General features: G+C 41.3%; 1 protein-coding gene across 1 annotated transcript in view; it reads left to right on the forward strand.

Moving 5' to 3' along the window:
- NCAPG2 (non-SMC condensin II complex subunit G2) overlaps positions 1-22,866 on the forward strand; it is an 83,518-nt gene that overhangs the window by 20,835 nt on the left and 39,817 nt on the right. Inside the window, exons 6-13 of the mRNA XM_064366991.1 lie at positions 47-181; positions 2,449-2,543; positions 3,641-3,710; positions 6,566-6,652; positions 9,096-9,191; positions 9,814-9,939; positions 13,621-13,800; positions 17,286-17,438. Coding sequence (XP_064223061.1) covers positions 47-181; positions 2,449-2,543; positions 3,641-3,710; positions 6,566-6,652; positions 9,096-9,191; positions 9,814-9,939; positions 13,621-13,800; positions 17,286-17,438 — 942 coding nt within the window. The remainder of the gene's footprint in view (positions 1-46; positions 182-2,448; positions 2,544-3,640; positions 3,711-6,565; positions 6,653-9,095; positions 9,192-9,813; positions 9,940-13,620; positions 13,801-17,285; positions 17,439-22,866) is intronic.

A 22,866-nucleotide genomic window follows, 5' to 3' on the forward strand; every position in this document is an offset into this window, starting at 1 on the left:
TTACTGTTCATTAAAAAAAGTATAACATTTTTTGTACCATTCCTAGGGTGCAGACGTATGTCGGCTTTGGCGTATCCATCAAGCTTTATATTGCTTTGATTATGATTTGGAGGAAAGTAGAGAAATTAAAGATATGTTACTTGAGTGCTTCATAAATATCAATTATATCAAGAAAGAAGAGGTAAATAGGTGTTTCTTTTTTGGTCTGTTTGTGAGCTACTTCTTAATAGATGTTTCTCCTGTGTTCACATGGTTCCTGTTTGTACCACACTTGGTGTTGCCATGAAAGTCAGCTTAGCTACCAGGAGCTATTATATTTACTGCACATCATTTTTATTGCACGGCAGTACTAGAGCAAACATTTTACAAGTCTTTGCTTATTTCATCATTAAATTGGATGGTAACAGGTGGTTGTGTGAATCCTGGGGGAGCCATAATTGCATTTTAAATTAAGAATGATTAAAAACAAGGTTGAGAAAGCACTTGTCTATGAATGAGATCTGGCTTTCTGCCCTAATTCCACTTTAATTGGCATATATTCAAAAGTGTCATCCCATAATATCCTCCATTTCTTTATTCTGCCCATCCTGTAAATCCAGAGGGGCTTCTGGCCTGATGCTGCACTACCTGTCCTAGGGTCAACTCCCAGATGTGGCTACTGAGCACCTGAAATGGGGCCCATCTGAACTGAGATTAGCCATAAGTATAAAATACACATGGATTTGAAGAAAGAAATGAATACAAAATAGTTCATTAACAATTTTTGTTTTATACTTAATATAATAGACAATATTTTAGATATATTGCTTTACATAAAATGTATTATTAAAATTCATCTTCTTTTGTTAACATGACTACTAGAGAATTAAGAATTACAGAGAGGCTCACATAGTTCTTCTGTGAGGGACCTTCTGCAGTTGTTTACTGAGTGTTGGCTATATGCCCAGGCAGGGGTCAGTGGAGACTAGAGCAAGCCTTTGCTTTTGGGTGCTCGTGATGCAGCAGGTACATATCTGAGTCAGAAGGAGGAAGTCACCCCTCCTCCCTGAAGGAAGTGGAGAAGGTCTTCAGAGGAAGAGGAGGACCAGCTCTGAGGTACAGAATAAATCTCCTCCAGGTCTCACAGCTGCTCAGTGGCAGAGACAGAACTGGCGAGCCGTCTGCAGTCCGCTAGACAAAGGGCCATATGATTGGAACTGAGACCTTCAGCTCCTGGGGTCCTTGTTTGTTCTTGGTCAGGCCTTTCAGCCTCAGTGTTTTCTTCTGTAAAATAGGAGCAAGTTACTCCTTCACACGATTGCTGTGAGAAACAGATGAGGTGATAGGTATCAAACCACAGCCCAGGTGCTGATGGTTAAGAGCCCTTGGGGCGGGCTGCCGTGTGCCATCGTTGTTACAAAGATGCTGGACACAGCCTGTGCCCCACACGTCTCCAGGATTGTCCCGAAATATGATGGATTCAAACAATAAACTATTTCATGTTGACTTACACATAAGCAGTTGATGAATCATACTTGTTATGTATGTGTGCAGGTATATAACATATGCATAAATATATGTATGTATTACAACCCCTACTGTCTTTAAAAAATTGATGTGCTCCTTTGAATTTAAGATATCTAAACTTAGTTTCCTAATCAATCATTAATTTGATCAAGTCAGTTTCCAGTCATTCTGAGTAAACCATGAACATCTTGTACTGCACTGACAGATTACTTCCAGTGAATATTACTGGGTTTTTTTTTTTACCTTGCCTGTTGTTTACCCTGGGTTTGAGTCAAAATGTATTGCATTTCTGTAGGATTCCAGTTCTGTGCAGTGGTGTGCTGGTAAGAGATAAAGGTGCTATTCACTGAGAGAATTTTTGATAGGTGTATTTTATGAACTCTATAGAGTGTGAATATTCGTTCTTTTTAGGTTCAGATATATAATCTAGTAGCATGCATGTAATGTATGCTACTACAAGTATATTGTGTACTGTATTATGTACTATATACATAAAACATCACAAATTGTGTACTACATACATGAATACATCATCAATACCTGAGAAGGTGAAACAAACTGAGATATTCAACTCCATTCTCACCCACCTATGCTAGACTTAAAGCTTTCTTTCATTTGAGATTATGTAGCCATCCATGACAGGGCCAGAATGAGATGTTTATGGACCCACGGTTACTGTCCATGGTCTCCCTCTCTACACCTGTGGTCCTTGAGGACAGAGGTGCTCAGTGTAGTGGCTGCTTGTCCTGGGGGAGGAGGCTTGTATGGCCCCCAGCTATGCAGGCCCCACAAACAGTTCAACTTGTGCACGTGCTGTCAGTTATAATTACATGTGCCTTCTTCTTAGCAATAGCAATGTTTAGCTTACTAGACGTTCAAATAATTGTTATTTGAAACTTTTGATCTGGTGGCAATTTAAACATACCCTTTTTTTATTTGTAGGGAAGAAGATTTCTTAGTTCTCTCTTCAACTGGAACATAAACTTTATCAAAATGATCCATGGGACCATTAAAAACCAGTTACAGGGATTACAAAAGTAAGTATTAAAGGTAATTAAGATTTTGTGCTGTCTTCATCTGGTTTTGAAAGATTCCATTTGCTCTGACTTTTTAAAGTTATAGTAACAGATTGGAAGCTTTAGGAATATGTTATTTATTATGTACTGTTGTATCACTGGGTAGATTTTTCCTTCTATAGGAAATCATTCTTTTCCAGTGGTGACCACTGAAATTAAGGTTTTAATTCGTGGTAGTTCTTTAAATAGTTAAAATAGTTTCCAGTTGAACCTTAGCCTTGCTCGTAATAAAGCCATGTCCATGGTACTTTGAATGCAATGTGTGCTTTTTGGTTGAACATGGCCTATCCTGTGTGGCTTCTTGGAAGAGCCTGTGGACTCTGCAGGAGCAGCAGGGAACGTTGCAGTCCTGACTCTGTCACTCCATACATGATGGTGATGTCAGGTGGATGTTGCTATTTGCCAGGCACAAGGCAAAGTACTTCATTTGCTCTGGTGCTGAGTGCTTAGTCTGCATTTTACAATTTAATCCTCACAACTCTCTTTTGAGGTAGATTTTCGTTACTGACTTTCCCAATGTCAGGCAACTGTGTAAGTACCAGGTTGAGATTTGATTCTGGATCTCTGTTACAGTGCTCCTTTTGTGTACTAGATTGCTTTTTTATATTTCCTTATCTTCACAATATTTGAATTGAACTAATAGATTTCTAAAGCTATGATTCTTAAGTTGGTACTGGTATTTTAGGGCTTCTTGAACCTGAGGAATTGATAGCATGAAAAGTCCAAAATGACTCCAAGTCGACAATTTGTTTATATTTCAATATTTTTGACTTTAGAATTGGACTTACACACTTGTAGTTTCACAGAAACTAATAAAGTTCTGGGTAAGCCTTGACTGAGAAGGAGGAAATAGTTTGTCACTTCGGTTTTCCTTCCCAAAACCTTTTCCATTTTCTACTTTTTGTGCATGTAGATAACCTATTTCTATAGATAATTTGCAAAGCACTGGTTTAATCTGAGTTTCTTCTTTGCTATGGTTAGAGAGGAGCTGAAATGATACATTTTGGAAGTATAATTCTTTAAATTTGCATTAAAACTATTTTGATCTTTTTAAATAGGTCTTTGATGGTATACATCGCAGAAATTTATTTCAGAGCTTGGAAAAAGGCTTCAGGGAAAATACTGGAGGTATTTTCATTTTATTAAATGTTAATACTTATTTGTATTATAATTTAGTTACTAAATAAGTAGTCAAAGAAGGGTTAAGATCTGTGTTTATGTACTCTGTCAAAATAAAGCCAAATAATGAAAATCTATTTGATGGGCAGTCCAGTCGCTTGCTAAGATCTGTGGTTTGTGGGTGGTAGGACTGTGCTCTGTCAGCTGGGAGGGAGCTCTGGCCCTGATCTTTCCAACCACGTGTGGTCACTGGGCATTTGGGATGTGGCCAGTCCAAATCGAGATGTGTTGTAAGTGTAGGAAACATACCAGATTTCAAAGACTTGATATGGAAAAAGAAGAATATGAAGTATCTCAGTACTTTTTAAAAATATTGAGTAGATGTTGAAATGATAGTGGTTTGGATGTATCAGGCTAAATGTAGTTGACCCTTTGTGTCTGTGGGTTTCGCATCCATGGATTCAGCCAACCAAGGACAGAAAATATTTGGGAAGAAAAATGTACCTGTACTTAACATGTACAGCCTTTTTTTTCTTGTCGTCACTCCCTAAACATATAATGTCACAACTATTTACATAACATTGACATTGTATTAAGTATTATAAGTAATCTAGAGATGATTTAAAGTGTGCAGGAGATGTGCGTAGGTTATATGCAGATACTACTCCACTTAATATGAGGAATTGGAGCATCTGCAGACTCTGGCATCCAAGGGAGGTCCTAGAATTGATCCCCTATGGATACCAACGAATGACTGTGTAATACTAAAATAATTTTTCCTGTTTGTTTTGTCTGTTTTTAATGCAGCCACTAGAACATTTAAAATCGCCTCTGTGGCTTGCATTCAATTTCTATTGGTTAGTGCTATTCAGGAGCTTCAAGTCACCTCTTTTAGTTACATTATTTTCGAGAATTTGAAGATATTTTCTTTGACTACGGGTAACTCTGGTGACTATGTAGTATTTATGTTATGAAGATAGGGCTGTGTAATCCACAAACCCAACTCAACATCCAGACATCCTTTTGGACAAAAAACATGTCTTTGTTTTCCATTATATTTTTCTTACACTAGGTTTTCAATCATTTTTCTTTTTCTCTGAGAATAAAATTTTTACTCTAAGTCAGAAAGGAGCCTCTCACAACCCTGTGTTCTATCTTGACTTTTCATTCCTCTTTGGAGAGCAGACCCTGCACTGATGGGCAGAGGGAGGCACTTGCAGGGTGGACAGAGGCTGCCCCACGTCTGGAGTTTACTTCTATCCTCTCTGCTCCTCTGCACAACTTACACTTGATTTATATTGCCAAGGTTTATCACTGACTTCTAGAAAATAAAAAAGAGGCCAGTCATGGTGGCTCACACCTCTAATCCCAGCGCTTTGGGAGGCTGAGGCAGGTGGATCATCTGAGATCAAGAGTTTGAGACCAGCCTGACCAATATGGCGAGATCCTGTCTCTACAAAAAATAAACAAAATAAAAACTATTTGACTAGATGTATACAAAATTGATACCAACAACATGTATTTCTCAGTCTCACTCCCTTCCTTTCTGCTCTCCCTCTCTTTAAGATTTTCAGGCAAATTCCAGACCTGACATTTCATTTCTATATACTACTTTATTCATTTCTCAAAAATGTGGTTATAGAATGCCATTGTAAGACCTAAAACTGACAGTAAATTTTTGGTATTTTTTAAAACAGTCAAGCCACATTAAAATTTTTCCAATGATCTCAAAGTGTTTCCTTCGAGTTTTTTGAATTAGGATTCAACAGGTTGCCCCATGACAGTTGCTTGTTATACCATTAAAATCGCTTATTCTAGAGCCTGCCTCCTTCCTTTTCTTTTTTTTTTAAACCTATGCATTGGCGTGTGAGGAAACTGGACCAATTGTCCTGTAGAATGTAGCATTCTGGTAGTTAGCTCTAAAGGTTTGGATTCAACTTTTATGGCACAACTAATTTCCCAGGTAGTGCTGTGTATCTCATCTTGCATTGCAAGTCAGACAATGTGTGGTTGTCCCACATTAAGTGATGCTAAGTGACTTCAGGTGAAAGAAATATTTTCAAATATGATGGAGAAGAGGGACTTGAGCATCTGCAGAATCTGGTTTGTATTAGTATTAACCCTAGGAGGGTTTCCTTAGGTTCTTCCCTAAAGCCATAGAAATCCCGCACATGTGTGAGGGCAGGCATAGAGTACAGGTGCAAACCATGGGGTCCACTGGAGTTTTTTGCTAGTCTTAGAGGCTAGGCCTTTCCCCAGTTGCTGCACCCTGAGTACCATTAGTGCGTGGGGCCGATGAGGGGCTTCCTACACCTTCCTTGCTGAGCCCTTCTCAATGTGGCCCTGAAAGATCTTTTTTTTTTTTTCTTTTTTTTAAGATGGTCAATGTACCACCTCAGAACATGTCACATTAGAAATATCTTATTTACAGTTTCCACCGTATACATAGTTCTGTTTTAATTCTGTGGAGGCTGTTGGAACAAATCCCATCTTCTGAAGGTTGTCCAGGTCAGTGAGGAGTCAGAAGAGGGGGCTTCACACTCAACATGCACTCAGTCTCTGAAATTTGTCTGATTTGAACTAGCCTTGAGTGGTAGGTGGAAGCTTACCTTGCCATTTGGCACAGAGTTGACATTTCATCAAATAAAAAGAAGCTAAGCATTCTTGATACATGAAAACCAAAGGAATTCTAAGAAGCAAGGACTTGCAATAAGAAAGCTTGGACAAAAGGATCCAGGTTTTTTCTTCATGAAATGTAAGATGGACAGATCAGACTCTTTTTGTACTCGAATGCTGCACTGCTTGCCAGGTCATCAGTAGGACTCACACACACCAAGTGCTTTGCATTGCATTTGTTATTTCAGACAATTGAAAATGATTGCATCCAGGACTTCATGTTCCACGGGATACACCTTCCAAGGAGATCTCCAGTGCACTCCAAAGTGCGGGAGGTAAGATTGTGAGCAGATTGTTTTTGAAATAATGTTTCCTCTGTTTTGTTTTTAGATCATTGTTTCGGTTAAATTTTAAAATTAAGTTAAGCTTTCACAGACATCAGTTGGGATTTCTCAGAACCTTGATATTTGATGTCTGGCAGTTTTATTCCTGCCACCAGAGTTTTAATGAGGAAAGCAAAGGTGTATTGTCGTTGAGATGGTCAGTATTGTATTTGAATGACCTTAAATTATCGGTTTCTAATGGCTACTATCATTTTTTTCCAAAGATATTAGAGAGTATTTGAAATTACTCTTATTATTTTACATATTAAATTCCAATTTTGCTGTTCTGCAAACTAAATGAATAAATGTTTTGATTATTTCTCTTGATATTTTGTAAAGGTAATCTCAGAATTAAGATATGAACTTTGCCTTTATATTAATAATTATAAATTGATTGACTAGATAAGATTCTATCATCAGTGTCATTACTACACTGATAGGTGTGTGATGGATCATAAGGATCCTGGCAGGAGGAATGGGAAAATGTGGTCTGCTGTGTTTGGTTAAATGAAGCAGTTGCTGTTGATCAGTGTTCTAACCCATGAGATGCCTTGTTTGCTTGCTGTTAGTTTTGGCAATCATATAAGAAACCAAGTGAATGAAGACTACCCATTTCTTTGTTTTGTTGTATAGTGAAACTACTGCTATTTATAGAAATGTAAATATGCTAATTAATTTTGAATGTATAAAAAAAGTTTCTTTGCATTATTAATGATTTAAGTTACACAAGGATAAAGAACCCAGAGATTTATCTAGACTGAGTTTTCCAGAGGATTTAAAAATTGTGATTGCATATATTTAGGATAAATATATTCAGTGAACTTCCTGTCCTACCCCTACTACCCTGTCCCCAGTCTCAGTGTGGCTTTATTCAATTGTAGTCAGTTTGGGTTGTTTCACATACATGATTTGGTGTTTCAGATTTTATTTAGTAGAAAGAATTGCATCATATTAAACTACATATGTTTATGTAAACTGTATTCATGTTTATTTAAACTATATGTACAGTTTATATGTGAATGATGTATGTTTCAATATGTTATTTTGTGCCATGGTAGTCTGAGTAGTTAAGATATCAGAAGTATAGATATCACTATTTGGTAAATTTATGGAAAAATGCACAAAAAGAATTTAAAGGGAGAATATTAGATTTCACTCAAGTGAAATGTGTTACTCAACTCCAAGTAATTGTTTTTATCACTGCTTATAACACATTATAGTTTCTTCCTCAAATTGTTTTTATTTGATAAATAATAAATTTATCTGATAAGTCATTTTATTGATATTGAAAGGTGGTGCTTCAGACATCATTCGAAATTAAAAATCTCCGTACTGTTGATGAAAATGTTTTGGAATTAGATCGTTATAATGGTAGCAAAGCTCTAAATATACTGAAAGCCACTGAATTGTATACTTTAAAAGAGTGGATTTTATGGCATATGAATTAATTCTTAAGCTGTTTAGAAAATCTTTCTATGAAGCAAGTATACTGTTGATATCAATACTTAATAGTATTATATACTAAAAGCAAACTATAGACTAATTTCACTTAGCACTGTCAATAAAAACTCCAAAATAATAATCAGAAAAAAATAATCCCCATACTGTAGTTCTTCCAGGGTAAAGTTGATACAAGCTCACTTAAAGTATAGGCTATTGTTTTACAGCTTGTTTAATTTTGCAAAAATTTCATTTCTCACTCATTAAGTTTAGCCCCAAAAGGTGTGAATAGGGAAGTAAGGCAAAATTGATTGTTGTTAGGTACATGAGTCTACAAAGAATTTTGGGAAGATTCTGACTGTGAAAAAGAAGTGGGTAGGAAAAGAAGAATGAAAGCTACAAGAATGATCATTTTTTGATTTTTCATGACAGTTTTGGGAGGAACCTGATGCCTAAATTAATCTTGTATAGTGAGGGGTCACTAAGCGTGATACCTCCTTGTTACAAAGCCATGGAACAGTTAGCAGATGTTGGTTATAAAGAGGTTTAGTTAGCCTTTTGGAACAAGCATGAGCTCTAAGAACCACTCAGGAATCTCCTTTACGTGCTCCCCTTTTGCATTTTATCCTGAAGGTCAGAGGTTTAAACGAGTCTTTTTTTGAGGTTATGTGGCTGTTGGCAGAATAGCAGAAACTGGAACCCAAACCATTTTATTGCCCAAGGCCGTTAATCTTTTTATTTCAGCTGTAGATTTCTTTTTTGTGATTGACTGCATTTAGGACTGTCCTATGTCCATTGAAGTTACTCCTGCTAAAGAATTGTCATGACATGTGGGTGCCAGCCAGAGCCTACTTGTGGTGCAGAGAACACTTCTCCCTGTTGCTCTTTTCAAATGCTTTTGTTGTTGTTATTAATGCCTTCCTTTTCCTTTTCCTTTTTTTTTTTTGGTCCTTAGGTTCTGAGTTACTTTCACCATCAAAAGAAAGTTCGGCAGGGAGTGGAAGAGATGCTTTATAGATTATATAAACCCATTCTTTGGAGAGGACTAAAGGTATAAATTTTAAGTAGTTTATCTGTGTTTAGAACGTACTGCTTGTGCTTTTGAATTTAGTAAACCCTAATTCAAAATCGTAATAAAATAGTAAAAATAAGACTGGAGACTGAGTGCTTTGTGAAATTTTTGAACAAATGTTTTTTTCTCTTATTAAAAGCATCTCTTGGTTCCATTTTACTGGAAATCTGGCTTGGTTTAGTGCTAACTACACAGTTATTTTGAAGTAACCATGTTTGGGGAAGGAGATTAGAGACATGCCATAAAGCAAACAGCTGAGGCTGTGGGTGGTCTGTAGTGCTGGCCTGGGCTGTCTGGGTCCTGGAGATCGAGCAAACACACATGACTTTCAGTGCAGACACCCGGTATCTTTAGTGAGGATGTGGGGTGACCACTTCTTAGTGACATGAAGTGGGCTTTGAAATGAGGAAGCTTGATCTTTTCTTAGTATCTATTGACATTGAACTGAGCCAAGTTTGGTCAATTTAAATATTATAATTGTCTGTAATTTGAAAATAAATCTGTATCAAGATAATTAAAGTATTGCTTTGGGAACACTGTACTCGAGTCTTTGTGTGTTAACTCTTTGGGATTTTGAAATACTCTTCTTTTATTATTATAGGCCAGAAACTCCGAAGTTCGATCAAATGCTGCATTGTTGTTTGTTGAAGCATTTCCTATTAGGGATCCAAGTTTTCACACTATTGAAATGGATAGTGAAATTCAGAAACAGTTTGAAGAGCTCTATGTACGTACTGCAGGTGGTCAAGCTTCTTACAGATACCAGCTTTGTCCCGGCTACGGCACGTACTGCTTGTGTGTCCCCACCTCCCCTGTAGCAGCCGGAGCTCTGCTCCACATGGAATGGTTTCTAAACCTGGGATATTCTTCGAGAGACGTCAATTCTCCCTGGGGCCTTCTGCAGCAGTGTGGACCCATGGTGTCTTTTTCTACTTTTGAAACATTTAATTATTTGTTACTGTGTGTGGTTTTAAACGTTTCATGCCTGTGTTTGTTGTTTCCCCAGTGGAGAGACGGTGTCATACAGTGGGTAAAGCACGTGCTCTGCTGTCCGCCATGTCAGCCACCTGCTCCCTGGGGTCAGATTTTACCACTCTCACTTAATAGCTGTGTAGTTTTGGGCAAGTCACTTAACTTCTCTGTGTCTTTCTCTGTAAGTGGAATCGGGATATTGCCTATCATAAAGGTGTTGAGTGGCATAATGACCAAACAGTGGTTATATTTCAGGGCAAGCTTACAAATAATGACTGTGGCAGTTGGTTTTTCAGATGAGGTGTTAGGATGTTAAGATGTGGCTTGAGGCTGGAAGGTCAAGGCTGCAGTGAGCTAAGATTATGCCACTACACTTCAGCCTGGGTGACAGAGCAAGACCCTGTTTCAAAAAAGAAGAGGACTCGCCGGGCGTGGTGGCTCATGCCTGTAATCCCAGCACTTTGGGAGGCCTAGGCAGGTGGATCATGAGGTCAAGAGATTGAGACCATCCTGGTCAACATGGTGAAACTCCGTCTCTACTAAAAATACAAAAAATTAGCTGGGCACGGTGGCGCGTGCGTGTAATCCCAGCTACTCAGGAGGCTGAGGCAGGAGAATTGCCTGAACCCAGGAGGCGGAGGTTGCGGTGAGCCGAGATCACACCATTGCACTCCAGCCTGGGTAACTAGCAAAACTCCGTCTCAAAAAAAAAAAGAGGACTCTGTTTGTAAATAAAGAGATGTGACAGAAACAGCATTGGAAATCATGTGCCATCATTTTGAGTGATTATCTGGTGACGGTGTAATTGCAAATGTGGGCACTGAGCCCGGAGAGGATGTGGTTGTAAGGTGATTGTCCAGAATATCTTTTTATTCTTTTTAAAGGTTATTATTGAAAGTAATTCATAGAAAACAAAATACATAAAAACTTGTGAATCCCAAGGACAAGCCCTGAGATTCCTAAAGTTCTTTTCTAGTTTCTTGCTGTTTGCTTTTTCTTTTTCTTTTTTTTTTTTTTTTTTTTTTTGAGACGGAGTTTCGCTCTCGTTACCCAGGCTGGAGTGCAATGGCGCGATCTCGGCTCACCGCAACCTCCGCCTCCTGGGTTCAGGCAATTCTCCTGCCTCAGCCTCCTGAGTAGCTGGGATTACAGGCCCACATCACCATGCCCAGCTAATTTTTTTTTTTTTTTGTATTAGTAGAGACGGGGTTTCACAATGTTGACCAGGATGGTCTCGATCTCTTGACCTCGTGATCCACTCGCCTCAGCCTCCCAAAGTGCTGGGATTACAGGCTTGAGCCACCGCGCCCGGCCTGCTGTTTGCTTTTTCTTAAATGACTGATCATCTTTTCCATTCTTATGTTTGGATAAAGGATTGGGTTAGTAAGATAGTTAGCAGATGTTCCTCTGTAGTGTGTAGAGTTGTGTCTCAGGTTTGCCTAAATGAGCAGAGTGCCACAGCAGGTAGGCTCTCCTTAGTTTCTGTGGAGAAGGAGCAGGCAAGCAGGTGACTCCTCGCTACCTAAGTACAAAGGGCCCTTTCCTTCTGAGTGGCACTGCTCTCCCTTCTTTTGCCATTTTGGAAGCTTAGAGTTATTGCTGCCTCTTTATTTGTTGTTCTTTGTCTGTTGCCCAGTATTTATTTCAGGAACTCTTCCTGGCAGATTACACACTTGGTTTAGAAACCATTTTTAAGTCTCAGGCTGGGTGTGGTGGCTCACACCTGTAATCCCAGCACTTTGGGAGGCCAAGGCTGGCAGATCAGTAGGTCAGGAGTTCGAGACCAGCCTGATCAACATGGTGAAACCCCGTGTCTACTAAAAATGCAAAAATTAGCTGAGTGTGATGGTGGGCACCTATAATCCCAGCTACTTAGGAGGCTGAGTCAGGAGAATCACTTGAACCCAGGAGGCAGAGGTTGCAGCGAGCTGAGATCAGGCCACTGCACTCCAGCCTGGGTGACAGAGCAAGACTCTATCTCAAAAAGAAAGAAAGACTTTATCCTGGGCGGGCACATCCTTGCTCCTGAACTCCTGCTGGCCTGTACACCTCATCAGGAGTTGTTTGCAGCCCTTGTCACGAACACCTCGGCCTCTCTCCTCTGTAACCTGGACTCTGGGTTCGGGGCTTATGTGAGCTCTCTGTGGTAAGGGCCTCCTGTCTTTAGAGCACCCTCACTTAGGAATGTGTAGGTTCCAACCTTTTATGCTCTTTTCTCCATGAATCTGTTCCTTATTCCCTTTCTTTCTTCCAGAAATTTCTTCGTGTTTTTGTTTCTATTATTGCTAAGAACTTTTCTCTATTATTTGTCATTTTGGTCAAATTTGGGGGAGGAGATGGGGTAAATGCTTAATTTTAACTTGAAGCATTTTCTAATTTAAAAAGTAGTAAGAATTCTGTTGTGTTTTTCAACGTTCCTAATAGAAAATGTCATGCATAATAAAAAAGAGGCTGGAGTAATAACCCCTGTGTGCCCACAACACAGTTTTACTCATTGCTGACTAATCCCAATCCGATTTCTTCTTCCCCTGTCTTGAAACATTTGGGACATCCATCATAACATCTCAGCTCTAAATGGGTCAGAAGGTTTTGGTAAAAGATAATCTTTTTTTTTTTTTTAAATCATGCCATGATCAAAGCTAAAGATAAATGAACGATGATTCCTTAATGTCTTGGGGTACCCATTTGTTGTTCCCATTTTCTTGTTTTGTTTGGACGTTTCTCTAAGGCCCATGTGCTGTGACTAACTGACATGTCGCTTAAGTCTCCTGGACCATGAGCTCCCTCGCCACAATCTTGCTGTGTTTTGTTTTCTTGAAACTTGCTATTTTTGTTGTTACTGAAGAAGCCAGATTATTCTATGATATTTTCAGCAGTCTGGATTTTATAGAACCCATTCCTGTGATGCCATTAGTGTGTTTCTCTGCCCTTTGTATTTCCTATAAACTGGTGGTAAATGAGACAGTTGATCTGATTCATGTTTTTCTTTGGGGTTTTGTTGCATGAGATTATTTCCTGGTGATGTTGAGTATTCCCATTGGGGGACTTACTGCCTCATTGTCTCCTTTTGAATGTTTAGTACCACTGATGAGCATGGTCTGGATCAGTTCATTACAAGTAGAATTATTTTATTCTTGGCTCTAAAAGGCTGAGTCTGCAGATCTCACTGAATGACAGAGCTGGTTTTGAGGCCCTGCTGTCAGGGGATGTGGCAAATAAGGAATCACATGTTTCTGGTTTGATCTTCTTAGATACTCTGCTTTAAAAGTGATAGCAAGTAATCTCAGGTCTAGGAATCCCTATGTGTCCAGTGTTTCTATGCTCAAAGTTTCTCTGATTAAGTTACAAATCCCCAAAGTGCTCATGTGTGAAGCAGATGTTGAAATGAAGGGAATTAAGTCAAGGTTTTTAAGCCTTTCTCCCCTCCTACTTATAGAGCCTTTTAGAAGATCCTTATCCGATGGTCCGTTCCACAGGGATCCTTGGTGTTTGTAAAATAACTTCCAAGTACTGGGAAATGATGCCCCCGACCATTCTTATTGACCTCCTGAAGAAGGTGACTGGGGAACTGGCGTTTGACGCGAGCTCAGCTGATGTTCGTTGTTCTGTCTTTAAGGTAAGATTTTTAAAATTATGTAAGTAATGTTTATTTATTGTAGAATAATTAGAAAAACAGAAAAAGAAAAAGATTAATATAATACCTGTAATCCTACTCCACAGAGATAACATTTTTGACATTTTGTTGTATATCCAAAGTAAGGTTTTTAAAAACCAAATTAAAAGTGTTTTCTACAAAAAATGACTACTTGAACTAATAGTTTTTAGTGTAAGGAGGGAAGCGGTCCCAGTACTGTTGAATTTATTCTTTTTTCTCTTTGTGCAATGTCTTGGAGAAATATGCTTTGCACAGAACCTTGTACATAGACTATATTTGGATTCACTTGAGTAATTTTTTAGTGTCTCCCACCCATCACCAACACCAATAGTAGCTCAAACTTTGCAAGAGGAACTCACATTTTATTTTCTAAGCAACCTGAACTGTCTTAGGTTTATAGAAATTATAATATGTATGGTAGATGGCAGTGAGGTGGCCATTGATCTTTTCTTCTCCCTGACTTTGGTGAGAAAATGCAAGACGGCTGGATGTGGAATGAACCAGAGGGAGGGGGCTACCCAGGCTGCAATAACAAATGCTTTTGGAGGTTGGGTTTGGAGAATCTGTAAAGCTCTCAGAGAGGCCAATTCAGAGAATTTCTTAAAGGCCTGCGAGATGACCTAAGAAGAAATGATCTCACTTTCCCACCACTGGAATCAACTGTTTAGAAGCTCTGACTCCTCTGAGCACAAAGCAGGGGACTTCTTCCCTCATGTGCAAAACAGACATTTTCAGAGCGGCTCTCCGGCCTTACGGCCGTGACCCAGTGGGGGCTCCTGTGGATCTTCTTCCCCACTTCTCAGGAACCTGCTTGCTTATTTTCTCTATTTGAAAAGTTTTCTGGGCTAGGTGCAATGGCTCACGCCTGTAATCCCAGCACTTTGGGAGGCCAGAGTGGGTGGATTGCTTGAGTTCATGAGCCCAAGACCAGCCTGAGTAGAGTGGCGAAACCCTGTCTCTACAAAAATACGAAAAAAATATTAGCCAGGCATGGTGGTATGCACCTGTGTAGTCCCAGCTACTTGGGAGGCTGAGGTGGGAGCATGGCTTGAGCCTGGGAAGCGAGGTTGCAGTGAGCCGAGATTGTGCCACCGCACTCCAGCCTGGGTGATACAGCCAGACCTTGTCTCAAAAAAAAAAAATTTTTTTTTTTCTGTGCATGTTCAACCTCTCCCTCTCAGAAGTATTCTTCCTATAGGTTTGTAAGCATGTTCACATCTGCATCTGAGGCAGAGGCTACTCCATCTCTCCTCTTTGCGGAAAGATATTCTGAGGAGCATGTCTGTGTTTGTTGAGTGATCAGACATTTGGGCTCATGCCTATTGCTCTGCTGTAGTTGTTAGGAACAGCCTTCTTACTCTCAAAAGAGTCTTAGTTCAGCGGTCACCTAAATGTTCTGTCTCCATTTCCTGCTATTCCCCAGTCCACTGTAAAGCATCTTCTGTGTCCACTACTCCAGTAAAGCATTTCTAGCCAAGGTTAATTTCATGTGAACGCTTCACTAGACTTTTTTGATCTCTGAGCAGAATTCATTCCTAGAACATTCCTTTGTCCTTCTGGGTGTCGTTGTAAACCCGCAGTCCCTCTTCCTCCTCTTTGTTTTTGGTTGAATGCTCTTGTTCTTTAAGTGCTGTGAAGAGTCAGGGACCCATGTACTTCTTGCACCCACCTTACTCTGAGTGTAGTTTGCATGAGGCTGGTCCCAGTTTACAGACAAACGTCTTCTTGAGAGCTCTGCTCAGGTGACCAAAAGGTAGCTCTGAGATTAAGATTATCCACAGCATGCATATTAGGAAGTGCTCCTGGGATGCACATCTGTGGAAGGGAGGAGACTTTAAGCCATGACACACCCTGGGAAGGCCTCGTGCAGACCCACAGGCAGCTCTGGAGCCAGCAGAGCCCTTTAGACTGGGCCCATGCTGACCCACCATTGCATACTGGCTGCCCAGGAAGAAGGCATTTTCTTCAGGAGGCCATCCCCAGGCATGCTGATGGCAAGGGCAGCTCAGCAGCCCCAGGACAGCTGGGGTGAGTACTTCATTTCTGATAGGGCCTTGGTGGCATGTCATAGCAACCACCCTGTCTCCTCTGCTGAGTTACTGCCCATCTTTTCCAAACCTGCTGCCATCTGAGAGTTTTATTGATTTTCCTCTCTCCCCCTTGCTCCTCTTTTTCTTCTGGAAGTAGCGATGCCACCTGCTGAGTTGCTCACTCGTGCTGTTCTTGCTTCCTCCTCCTTCGCCCACGTCCTGTCTTTCCCTTCCTGGAGTTCTCTGAAGTTCACCTGCTCCTTCCCGTTGTTGTCACCCAAAGCGGCTGCAGCTCCCTGGCCAGGCTTCTCTTGGTCCTGATCTTATGATCACAGTCTGCTGCTTTCATGCTTCTGAGGAAACCCTTGCAGGGCTGCACTGAGATGCCTCCCGGGCCCAGATGGGTCGCCTGTGAGGAAGGATTGGTGGGCTCTGGAGTAAAGGAAGAGTCAGCAGAGAATCTACAGAAGAAAGATCGTAGGAGAATTAGGAGAACACAGTGTTGTAGCAGGAGCTACAGGGGCTGTGGGATGTTGGGGAGCTGGCAAGGTAGGTGGTGGCCAGTGGCCAGTGGGAGGGCAGGGTCAGGGGGAGACTGTGGACACAGGTGGAGCAGATGATTCAGATCAGACTGCCCTTCAGCACAGTGCTTTGGAAGAAGAGCTGTATTTTAAAAAAATGATCATCATTAAAATATACGTTTTTGGCATGCTTGTGTATACTTTTAACAAAAACCTATGAAAACGTCCTTTCTTCTGAAACAGGACGGAGAAGGCAGTAGAGCTTGAGCAGTGCTGGAGCTCAAGGGCCCAGCCTGAGCACCACCTGTTACATGGGGACTGTGGTCAGCTGAGAGAGCATTGGAGTCACACACGCTGGTTCTGTTCCTCCCATCCTCACGCAGTATTGAGTCAGGAAATGCAGAGTTCTTGGACCTGGTACCTTTGGAGACCATGTGACCAGTAGTCATTCTGTGTTTCTTTCAACTCAGAAATCCTCTAAAATTTAGCTAAGAGAGAGCATTGAAGATTTCTTTTATAATTGCTTTAATCTTATTTGAACAAAACGATGGATGGACCAAATAGCAGTGGTTGGAACTATACCAGTTCATTAAAAGTATGCCTTTTGGCCGGTCCGAGTGCAGTGGTATTTACAACTAGTTGATCACAGCCAGTTACAGATTTCTTTGTTCCTTCTCCACTCCCACTGCTTCACTTGACTAGCCTTTAAAAAAAAAAAAAAAAGTATGCCTTTTATATGAAATCATCCTAGAAAACATGTTATTTTCTGTAAATATATTTATTTAACTAGTAGTTCCAGTAAAGATGGAAACGAATGTTTTCTTTAATTAAGTTTTCCCACCTGAACCTTTCATTGGCATGTTCTGATTTTGAACTGTTTTTCTTTCTGTTGCAGTGTCTGCCAATGATATTGGATAACAAACTGAGCCACCCATTGTTAGAGCAGCTCCTGCCAGCTCTCAGATACAGTCTCCACGACAATTCGGAGAAAGTGAGAGTGGCTTTTGTGGACATGCTGTTGAAGATCAAAGCTGTGAGGGCTGCTAAGGTAGGATGAATAGGGTTTTCTCATTTAAGACATGAAATAGGGACATGTGTTCATCAACAGAAAGAAAGTAGTTTTAATTCCACATTTTAACTGATAACTGATATTCTTTGATCAGTTGTCTCTGTCATAAAATTTTGTTTGTTTTGGGTTTTTCATCAAAGGTTCTAGAAATATTATCAATGTGCATTTTCTTTTCGAAAGACATTAATGTAAGCACCCCCTACCTTCCATTGTATTTTTATCGTGTATGAAGGTTTTCACTGAGCTATTTGGTGTGATATTCGGATACCTGGCACCCGTTGAGCACTTCTGGCGAGTGTCGAGTATCAGCCGTCTCCTACCCCCCTGCCCCACACAGAAGGATGGAAGGAGATATGTATTATGGTGTTTTATAAACTACTGAAGTGATGGTTTTCTTTCAGCTCTAGTTCTATTCAGCTTTTGGCTAAGAATGTTGCTTATCATGTTCTTGACTTCATTATCATTTGGTACCATTGTAAGCTTTCTTTCTCCACACAGTATTTCTCAGAAATTTACTTCAAAAGCTGTTCTGCTTTGGCACAGGATCCAGAAACAGCCTGACTTGGCAGAGTGTAGGGTCAACCAGACAGATTTGTCTATTCATGAGAGAAGTGGTGCTGTGTGGTCATAAAAATCGTAAGGAAGAACTTTTTGTGGGGCTTCTTTGGAAAGGCCTCTAAGATATAGAAGTATAAAAGCATAGTGTAGATGTGGTTCTAGTGTGCTACCAGCTGAATAAAATGGAGACATATGTATATGGAAGTATCGCTCAGATATGGGTAAAATATGCTTTGAAGAGAACGAGAATTTAGTGTCAGTTGCTTGGGGTAGTGAGGTGAGGGGAAGACAGGGTCTCACTCTGATGCACAGGCTAGAGTGCAGTGGTGTGATCTTGGCTCACTGCAACCTCAAGCCATCATCCGCCCTCAGCCTCCCAAGTAGCTAGGACTACAGGACTGTGCCACCATGTCTGGCTAATTTTTGTAGTTTTTGTAGGGATGCGGTTTTGCCATGTTGCCCAGGCTGGTCTTGAACTCCTGAGCTCAAGTGATCTGCCCACCTTGTCCTCCCAAAGTGCTGGGATTACAGGTGTGAGCCACCATGCCCAGGCAATTATGGGGATCTTGTCACTGCATGTAGTACATATTACTTTGTGTGTTTTGAGTTTTGATCTTTGAATTTTTTTTATGTTAGAAGAAAACAAAGGATATTTTGAGTGATCAATGTAGTGTTAATACCCAATGTCATATCTAATTGAGTTACTTTGATGCTTTTGTTGAAAATCATTGACCATGTGTGTGGTCCTTTTCTGGACTCTGTCCTGTTCTGTTGATTCGTTTGATCTGTGTGGATTTTTTTTTTTTTTTCTGGAGATGGAGTTGTGCTCTGTTTCCCAGACTGGAGTACAGTGGCACAGTCTCGGCTCACTGTAACTTCTGCCTTCCGAATTCAAGCAATTCTCCTGACAGCCTCCCAAGTAGCTGGGACTACAGGCACACGCTGCCATGCCCGGCTAATTTTTTGTATTTCAGTAGAGATGGGATTTCACCGTGTTCCCCAGGCTGGTTTCGAACTCCTGAGCTCAGGCAATCTACCTGCCTTGGCCTCCCAAAGTGCTACGATTACAGGCATGAGCCACCGTGCCTGGCCTTCTGTGTGGATCTTACAGAAAGTCTTACAGTGCATATTCTTCAGCTTTGTTGTTGTTCTTTCAAAATTCTTTGGCTACTTTAGGTCCTTTGCATTTCATATAAATTTTAGAGTAATAGCCAGGTGTGGTGGCTCATGCCTGTAATCCTAGCACTATGGGAGGCTGAGATGGGAGGATCACTTGAACTCAGAAGTGTGAGACCAACATGGGCAACATAGTGAGATCTTGTCTCTTAAAAAAAAAAATAGAGTAAGCATGTTAATTTTGTTGTCATTGTTTTTGAGATAGAGTCTTGCCCTGAGTGCAGTGGTGCAATCTCCACTTCTTGGGTTCAAGTGATTCTCCTACCTCAGCCTCCTGAGTAGCTGGGACTACAGGCATGTGCCACCATGCCCAGATAATTTTTTTGTGTGTCACGATAGCAAAGACATGGAGCTAACCTAAATGCCCTTCAATGATAAACTGGATAAAGAAAATGTGGCACATATATATTATGGAATACTGTGCAGCCCTAAAAAAGAACGGGGTCATGTCCTTTGCAGGGACTGGATGGAGCTGGAAGCTATTATCCTCAGCAAACTAACACAGGAACAGAAAACCAAATATCGCATGTTCTCACTTATAAGTGAGAGCTGAATGATGAGAACACATGGACACGTTGTAGAGAACGACACATACTGGGGCCTGTTGGAGGGTGGAGGGTAGGAGGAGGGAGAGCATCAGGAAGAATGGCTAGTGGATGCTGGGCTTGATACCTAGGTGATGAGAGGATCTGTGCAGCAAACTACCATGGCACACATTTACCTGTGTAACAAACCTGCACATCCTGCATGTGTACCCCTGAATAAACGTTGGACCAGAAAACAAAGTAGACTTTCTGGCAATTATTGGAGAAAAACAACTTTCTGTGAATATTTTTAATTTTTTTGTTTTAATTTTTAATTTTTAATTTTCAAACATACATAAAAGCAGAGAGACTAATATAGTGACTTAGATGTACTCATCACCCAGCTTCAACAATTATTGGTAGGTACGATCTTGTTTTATTGAAACCGTATCCAGGCTATTTTGAAATAAGTCCCAGACGTTATGTTGTTTCCTTTGTATTTCAGAATGTATCTCTACAAGATAAGCACTTAAAAACCACTCTACCATCATTTTACAAAAAACAAAAGAATAACTCACAAAACTACCTGGTAGTAGGTAAGGAAGGCAGAGGGACACAAGGTCTCTGGCCAACCAGGGAGTTTGAGTGTCAGAGCAGAGAAAGAAAGCATAACGTTTGCATTTCAGTCCTTATCTCTGCAAGTACAAGGCAGAGAGCCATTTGGTCATGAGGTCTCTGGGAAGGTTTGTGATGGGCATGCAAGCTGATTTCCCTTGAAAGTTAAGGTTACAGAATGACGTGTGCAAAGAGGCAGTCTGACTGGCCAGAGGGCAGCTGTTGGAGCTGACTGGAGGGCATTGTCTATGGGCAGGAACAACCTGGCAGTATGAAACCAGGCTGCTGGGCGTGGCGTGCACACCTCAGTAACTGGTGTGTTGGCCCAGTGGAGGGTCTTGTATATGCAGCTCTAGAAGGAATGAGAGTTACACCTTCTCTTTGTTTCCTTTGTTAGCCATGGTAGGCCTGGGCTGCTGAGCTGAACCCAGTGGTCCAGGAGATGTCAGCACTCTCCCTTCAATCCATTGTCCTCTTTTAAATTTTTTTTGAGTCTCACTGTGTTGCCCAGGCTGGCCTCAAACTCCTGGCCTCAAGCAATCCTCCTGCCTTGGACTCCTAAGTTGCTGGAACTACAGGCGGGAGCCACTGTGTCCAGCCAGAGTCTACTTCTACTTCTACAGCAGTGTGTGGCCCATGCAGCTCTGATCCATGCATTTGTATGATGCTGAAAGGCAGCATGGCAGACTAGATAAAAGTGCTATGGTCTTGTGCTTAATCACTCTTAAGCCCTGCTTCTTACCTGCAAAGTAGGGATACTAATATCTATGCTGGGGGCCGTTGCAGAAATAGAGTAAATAGGCTGGGCACAGTGTTTCACGCCTGTAATCCCAGCACTTTGGGAGGCCAAGGCAGGTGGATCACGAGGTCAAGAGATCGAGACCATCCTGGTCAACATGGTGAAACCCCGTCTCTACTAAAAATACAAAAAATTAGCTGGGCATGATGGCGAGTGCCTGTAATCCCAGCTACTCAGGAGGCTGAGGCAGGAGAATTGCCTGAACCCAGGAGGTGGAGGTTGCGGTGAGCTGAGATCGCGCCATTGCACTCCAGCCTGGGTAACAAGAGCGAAACTCCGTCTCCAAAAAAAAAAAAAAAAAAAAAGAAATAGAGTAAATAGTGGCTCAGACATTTTGTTCTATGCTTGACATCCTCAGGCGTTTCCAGAAAGGTTGGTTGCCAACAGCACTGTCACCTGCAGGCCTGCTGGTGCCATGTTCAGGGCTCAGTGTCTCACTCTCAGAAGTAACCACCGGTTAGGGCTGGAGCCTGTGGCCAGGAGGCTTTTGTGTGTTGGGATGGGCAGAAGAGGCCCAGGGTGGAGGTGGACAGAGTTGTTCTCTGGTCATAATATGAGTCCTAGTGTTTTTCACTTTCTTGTTCTCTTAAACCTTGACAGCACAACCGCTCACCCTTAGATAACAGGTCTCCAGTCCCTTAATTTCCAAGGCTTCAGTCAGGTTTGGCAGAAGATTGTTGTCCCTGTGGCTGTGGTTGAGAGCTGCAAACCTTGGCTCTGTGGCTGCTTGTAGTCCTGGGGTAATGCTCAATTTCAATGCTAGAATGTGAGTAAAATGCCCAGTGTGGGATTTGGGGTTATTGTCTTTGCTATAGTAAGTTTTTCAGAAATACCAAGAAGTGCCTGAGTGGAATTATCTCAGGGGCACTTCAGGAGGCAGTAATGACAGTGTTGGATACTGCAGATCTTGTCTGAGTGAGGGCGTACATATGTCTATTTGAATTTGCAGTATGTGATCATGACCTTGGCAAACAGCTTCAGTGAGGGTGGACTGCAGTGTCCATGGGGCAGGAGGTGGGGTCTGGAGGTGGAGGTGGCGTGCAGGCACACTTAGGAGCAGGTCGGTTGACAATGGGAAGGGAAGGTGGGAGCCACGAGATGGGAACCTCAGGTTGAGTTTTGTGTGTGGATTTTTGTTCTAAGAATTGGGATGATGTGAAAATACTTAAATGCTGATGAGAAAGATCCAATTGGAAATACTAGGGATTGGTCCTTGGAGCAAGGTCCATGAGAAAAATGCAAGGTCGAGGGTTTTGCCCACCATGCAGGTAAGGAGCCTGAGGCCGGGGCTTGACGTAATGCCTTTCAATTTTGCTTTGTCTCGTTCTGTATTTTTCTCTTGTCTTGAATTTCTTGTGCAGAAGATTGGTGCTTGCTTTCTGTAGGTGCTTCGAATGCTTTTGAGAAGAGGGACACTGTGATCACTTCTGATTTTTGCAGGTTGTCTGGAGGCTGCATGTGAGATGGGTTGAGGGAGATGAGACTAGGCTGTGGGGGTCCGTGATGATCTGGGCAGGCTTATCTCAGAGAAGGAGCCACTGTGCATGGGACAGGCAGCCTGAGGGTTCAGGAGTGATGCCCCTGCCTCTCAGATAGGAGATGGAGTGTCCATGTCAAAAACTTTACATGTGTTTTTACTCACTTTTCACATTGGGCCAAAAGTTAAGGTATTTTAAGAAATTTTAAAAAATATTAATTGACAATCATAGCCATCATTGGAGAGTTTCCTGTATGC

Source organism: Aotus nancymaae, unplaced genomic scaffold, assembly GCF_030222135.1.
Source record: "Aotus nancymaae isolate 86718 unplaced genomic scaffold, 86718_ANA_hifiasm-v0.15.2.pri h1tg000002l, whole genome shotgun sequence".
NCBI lineage: Eukaryota > Metazoa > Chordata > Mammalia > Primates > Aotidae > Aotus > Aotus nancymaae.